We start from the raw sequence: 5862 nt of genomic DNA, 5'->3' as shown, positions 1-5862 counted from the left end.
GATTAATTCTTCAAATGTGTTCTTTATTGAATAATAAGATAGACACAAGAACCAAAAATAAGGCCACAGCTGGATGATTTGAGGTCTCTTAAAATGTCACTTGCAAAGAACTACAGTTGTGGGATTAGTTTTCCTTTTTTGGTGGATTGTCTACATCTGTTTTTCTTTTTAGGGGAAAATTTCCATGTTAATTATATCTTTTGTTTTCTTTTTCTTTTAGATGGCTAACTAAGCGACTATACTATACTTACAACGTGTCAACATTTTCTATGAGGGATGAATCGATATTTCTATATTATTGTAAAAAATCGACAAAATATATATCAACAAAGTATCACTAATATATATGGACTCATATAGCTATTCATAATTTTTAATTTATTTAACAAAATGTGAAATGCTCATGTGTTAATTTAAATATTTGTTACGAATTTTTTATTTTTATCATTTTTCTTTCAGAAATATCCATCATGGTAGCATTTTATCGATATTTTCATCAACATGCTCATTTGAACTTGTTTGAGCTTTTTTTTAGTACAACATGTGGAGTGGAAATTCGAACTCACGACTCAAGATCGAACATAGATGTTTTAACTAGTTAAGCTATACTCAGGTTGCCATCTTGTTGAGCTTTGATATTGTATCAATATTTATAGAGTTTCATATCTATATCAATTGACAATGAGAGGAGTATATATACATAGATACATACATAAATTATAAATCTTTGTTAGGTTGTTTATATTTTCGATGTAAGCTGAATCCTTAATATAGATTGAGTTAACAAGTTTCATTATCGTAACTCTACAATTCAATTCGTAAATTTGTTCAACCCATATGAACTAATTTTGGAGATCCCTAGACCAGTCCAACTCATAAATTTTTAAATTATTTAAAACTAACTCAACTCAAATAAGTTTATAACCGGACTCAACTCATACCATAGAATCTCGAGTTTTCTAAATACCCCTCTAGCACAACCATTAAGAACCATATGGAGATAGCCCGATGCCACAAAATGATTGAGAACTATTAGGTCAAATTGCACACTTTGTTCTTTGCATTCAATAAGTTCTTCTGAGTTTAGCACTCCTTCACAGAACGAGGAAAGCGGGCTTTCAGTTACCTCATCCCTTTTTAGTAACAAAATGAATTAGAGCAAAACCTTTATTCCAGCAAAAAAAAGATATTCAACTCGGCACAACATAGGAAAAATTTAAAGGTAGAATGAAAGAGTGTCATTTTCATCTTTTGCGATGTCCTTTGGAACGTTTCTACAACTCCGTTTTGTTATAGAGTGTGTTGTGTGAGCAGCTAGATGGGTGCGTAACTCGTAGAAATCTATCCAATAATTCAGGCCAAATCCTGAAGAAAGAGCAACCTTTGCTGATTGCCAAATCCATTTTTTGGGTCAATTTTGACATAATGGTTGAGAGAATCATTGCAAATGATTTTTCTTTCCGAACAAGAAAGATGGAAGTAATTATATTCCTATTGTTAGGTGCCAACTAAAGTTTACTCAAATGCTCAAGTTAATATTGAGTATGAGAAAGACAAAACAACTCGAGAAAAGAAAATCAATTTTTACTATTCACTATCGACTTTTTATTTTTACTTTTGTAAATGCTACCAATTTTTACTTCGTCCTTTCAATCTTACAATCAAATTAGACCTTCAACGTAAATAAACGTTGTAATTTTTACAACCAACTTTAGCGTTGTTTTTTACTAAAATCTCATCAATTTCATGCTAAGCATATATTTATTATTCATTGATAGCATGTAAAATACTTATTGCTACATTACAAGTTTGATTCTTAATTAATAAACTTTTGTACTTAAAAAAGTTAAATCTTAGCTTTGAAAGTTATGTATATATCTAATCAAAGACTAATCACAATACATATACAATTGTCAATGATCGTTTATTAACATTATGTTTCTTCTTTTCAATTTCATGTTTCAAATATTTTTTTAATTTCTCATTTCTCTTTTTCAATTTAGAAAAATAGAAATACATTTAATAAATATTTCTCTTTTACTTTTTTTTTTTAAAATAAAGAAATCGAAACATGTTTTATAACCGTCTTTTATTTCCTATTCTCTAAAATTTTAGATTAGAAAAAAAGGTAAAATCAAATTAAAATTTTCGTATTAGATATTCAAAACCTTTATGTTATATATATTATATTGGGGCACTTGCAAAATTAGTTTTTTTTTTTTAAAAAAACTAATATTTATTTGCAAAATTAGCAACCACATCTCAATTTTGGGAAAATATCAAACAATTCATCCAAAATATAAAAAAAGTTTAATTTACCTTCAAATCTCTTTCCTCTTGTCTTTCTCAAAGAAAAAATAAATATTTCATTTTGATATATCTTATAGTCATAGGATTTAGTTTCGAATACCTTTGATATATATTATAGTCATACCATTTAGTGTCTTATAAACTGTTAATATATAACTCAAAGTCAAACCTCAAAGGCATATCAATTTAGCTTTTAATTAGTTTATCATATAATTACTGATATATATCTCCTCATATAGCTTTGATATATTATTCAACTTTTGATACATCACCAATATATCTTGATATACCTTATTTAATTGTTGATATATGCATGTGCTAATTGATAAACCTTTTTTTTTTTTTGAAACAAATATTGATAAACTAATTTGATATATTATTGATAGACCTCATTATACACCTAATTTGATTGTCGATATATTTGATATGAATATTGATACACCTAATTTGATTTTCGATATACTTGATATGAATATTAAGGGTTTATTTTACTCCCAAAAAAAATGGAATTAAGGGTTTAAAAATCATAAAATTATAAATTTTAGATAACATCATAGAAACTTTTTCCCTTACTCTTTGACATCGTTTATCATTTGGAGTTTAAAGATGACATACTCAATTGCTGTTACATAAGCTCTTGCCTTTAGCTAGGCAATATAATAAAGTTTGACAAAGAAAAATTTATGTCTAATCACCAATCTAAATTGTAATAGATTCGATGAAATTTATCGAGAAAATAAAATAATTCCTCGCATTATGAACACATGTTTTAAGTACCTAAAAACAATGAAATCTCATGGTAAAAATTACCAATTTGCTGTTCATTGATTTACTTCAAATTAGATTTATCAAGTATATAATAATGTATATGCTTCATATAAGGAGCATAAATCGATATAACTGATATATAATACTTAGTATATTAGTTATAACGGATATACTTCGTATAAAGTAAATCAATTCTAACTAAATATAAACATCAAGGTATATCACTAATATATGAAGTACAACAGTGATAAAGTATATAATATCAATAATAAAAGTACCCTAGTATGAAGGACATGATATACCAATGACACACCTAATTTGATATACCATTGACATAAGATAAAACTAAATGATTAAATTTGAAATAAGTATTTTTGCAAAACTCAAAAGTTGGTGCTATGTATGTAAATAAGACAAATATTTTAACTACCCCTTACAAATTTCCTATTATATTTGTTATACATTTTAAGAATAAAAAATCATAAAATAGGTTTGAGAAAAACCGAAAACATGACCAAGAAACAAAAAACTTGTTTTCAAAATTTCTACACAATTTTAGAAACATTTATTAAAAACGAGAAACGAGAAACATAAACGAGTACCGACACTTATGTTTCTCAAAAATTAAAAATGAGAAATAATAAACAATAAACGGAAACATCCTCAGGTGTCCCATGCACACCCATAACCACACTATTTAACCCATAGCTCCCCAAAACGCTCATTGACGCAAATTATTTGTTCCAAACCCACCAAAACTTAACCCGACACATTTAAGGTGCACTTTTGTTATAGTTCCATCCAACACTCTTTTGGTACGAATTTTGGAGAGCTAATAAAGATGGGCAAAAGATTCTAATTATAAATATAAGAGCCCATCATGAATTAATGGACCAATGTAAAGGATAAAAAACTTAAAGAATGAATTCAAACCATAGTAACTACTCACCTAAGATTTAATATCCTCAAGTTACTTTGGTAATCAAATGTGATCAAGTTACTTTGGCAACCAAATGTGTAAATTAGGAGATGTACAATCTGACCAGACACTCGGGAGGTGTCTAATCAAGCCAAGACGGACACTCATGGATATTTTAAAAGAAAAGCCCAAGTGGGATGGAAATGAGAATTTGGACCTAGGGTCTATTTTACTACTTGAACTATGTTATATTCACAACAGTGGCTAGATAATAGGTTAAGCTCTGTAAAGGAATTGAGGAAAGTACAGTCCAATTGAGGAGCGTCCAAAAAGCCTCAGGTTTGGTCGAGGATCAAATCATGTTTCATGAACAACACATTCGAATTTGGACTAGGAGAATTTACCCACTACACAGAAGACAGAAGAAAACTCAACATGGATGCAAAGTTCGACGAAGAACACAAAATAATTTCAACCCAAAACCTTGCTATTCGATTGTTCCACCTTAATCAAAGCCCATACTTACTTTTTTGCTGCACTAATCCTCTTGTAAAGGGCTTGCCATGGTGGTGAAAGGGAGATGATAGAGAGAGCTCGACCAAGCAATCATGGAGTCAGCTGCTGAAAATCCCATCAACACAACCTGCAATAGTGTTAGAGATATCACAAAAACTAAATACAGAAGATTGGAGATTGGAGTAGTACAGTCTATGGTTTTGAAACCAGTGAGTTTAGAAGGATTGAGAAAGTTGAGTTTGTCACCTAAAGCTGCTCCTCTTTTGCAGCAATGGCGAAAGCCCGTTTTCTTTTATCTCAAATTGATACACTATCAAGCACAGGAGGACAGTGAATCATAGATTGAAGGAACATTCAAATTTCCCCATTCGTAAAACACAGAGATTACTACAACACAACGTTTCAAAAATCTCCCCCACGAAAAAATGAGGGATAGAATTCAACCTTACAAAACGAATCCCTTCAAGTACTCAGGATCGCGCTTGGATTTCTCCTGAAACTTCTTGAACCATCTGTCCAGGATATCCATCGGCACAACCAACTTAGATCCATCAACACCGCAGAAAGATTGCATGAAATTAAAGAGATTTTCTCCAACTTTTAGAGCCAGACGCTCGATTCGCTTTTCGGCTGTGACATCAAGCGAGGGCAGGGAAGCCAAATCCTCAACGGAAACTCCAATTTTCGCCGAGAGAGGGGTCGAATCGGCCGCCATGAGCTGCATCTGACCGCCGGGCTCCGGCCACGGAAGAGAGAGCACCGCCGAGGGCCTGGCTAAGGTCACGGCACCGCAGAACAGAAACTGAGACCCAGGGGACTGAATATACACAGCTAGGGCTTTATCGGGAGGAAGAGTGAAACTATTCAACAAGAATATGCACATTTCACGAATTTGATCGTACGCTTCACCTAATAAGACGATTACGAATCCGGATTAGGGTTTTGAAACAGAGAATCCAAACAGAGCCAAAAATCGAAATGGAATCCGTACCTACGAATGTGTTCATGTCGAGAACCCAATGGAAAGTGTCGATCTGAGAGAAGGCTGAAATGTCCATCGGAAAGCTTCGATTAGGAAAGACGACGCCGAACATCTTCGATTTTCTCCGGTTGCGACCTGCGTTGAGAGATGAAACGGGGAACCGGCGACGGAGTAGAAGGCGACGGAAATGGCGGTGAAGTGAGATTCTCCGATGGGACTCGTCGGCTCGATCGGAGAGAGTATATGATCAGGGAGTGTGGAAGATTCCAGTAGAATCTAGAAGGACTAAGGGATTGGGTCCAATGACCTCCATGAAACTCTTCATGGACTCCCATTTCTTCTACTTTATTCTCTATTCTTCTAAATT

The 5862-nt window shown here is 32.4% G+C and overlaps 1 protein-coding gene across 3 annotated transcripts; it reads right to left on the bottom strand.

Annotated features, from left to right (window-relative positions):
• Nucleotides 1–4004: 4004 nt before the first annotated feature.
• LOC111013181 (hikeshi-like protein) lies at nucleotides 4005–5862 on the bottom strand. Of its 3 annotated transcripts, XR_015792627.1 has the most exons (5): nucleotides 5505–5862; nucleotides 4963–5422; nucleotides 4760–4823; nucleotides 4524–4640; nucleotides 4005–4404 (listed from the first exon to the last, which is right to left on the bottom strand). XR_015792627.1 is itself a non-coding variant. In XM_022287578.2 (2 exons), exons 1-2 carry the CDS (start codon nucleotides 5605–5607, stop codon nucleotides 4959–4961), a joined length of 567 nt encoding a protein of 188 aa, XP_022143270.1. In that variant the 5' UTR covers nucleotides 5608–5859; the 3' UTR covers nucleotides 4856–4958. The 3 variants fall into 3 exon arrangements, 1 of the variants encoding a protein (XP_022143270.1); XR_015792626.1 differs by having other exon boundaries at nucleotides 4005–4640; XM_022287578.2 differs by lacking the exons at nucleotides 4005–4404; nucleotides 4524–4640; nucleotides 4760–4823 and having other exon boundaries at nucleotides 4856–5422; nucleotides 5505–5859.

Source organism: Momordica charantia (genome assembly GCF_013281855.1).
Source record: "Momordica charantia cultivar OHB3-1 chromosome 8 unlocalized genomic scaffold, Mcharantia_2.0 BLBB01000008.1, whole genome shotgun sequence".
NCBI lineage: Eukaryota > Viridiplantae > Streptophyta > Magnoliopsida > Cucurbitales > Cucurbitaceae > Momordica > Momordica charantia.
Note: the sequence above shows the minus strand (reverse complement) of the source record. Positions and strands in the feature narration are given on the sequence as shown.

What these genes read in the sequence shown, in the direction of transcription:
- LOC111013181 (XM_022287578.2), bottom strand. Translation starts at nt 5,607, where the DNA reads ATGTTCGGCGTCGTCTTTCCTAATCGAAGCTTTCCGATGGACATTTCA. An exon ending in CGACATGAACACATTCGTAG is followed by an intron (nt 5,423 to 5,504) that starts GTACGGATTCCA and finishes TCGTCTTATTAG; the next exon opens with GTGAAGCGTACGATCAAATT.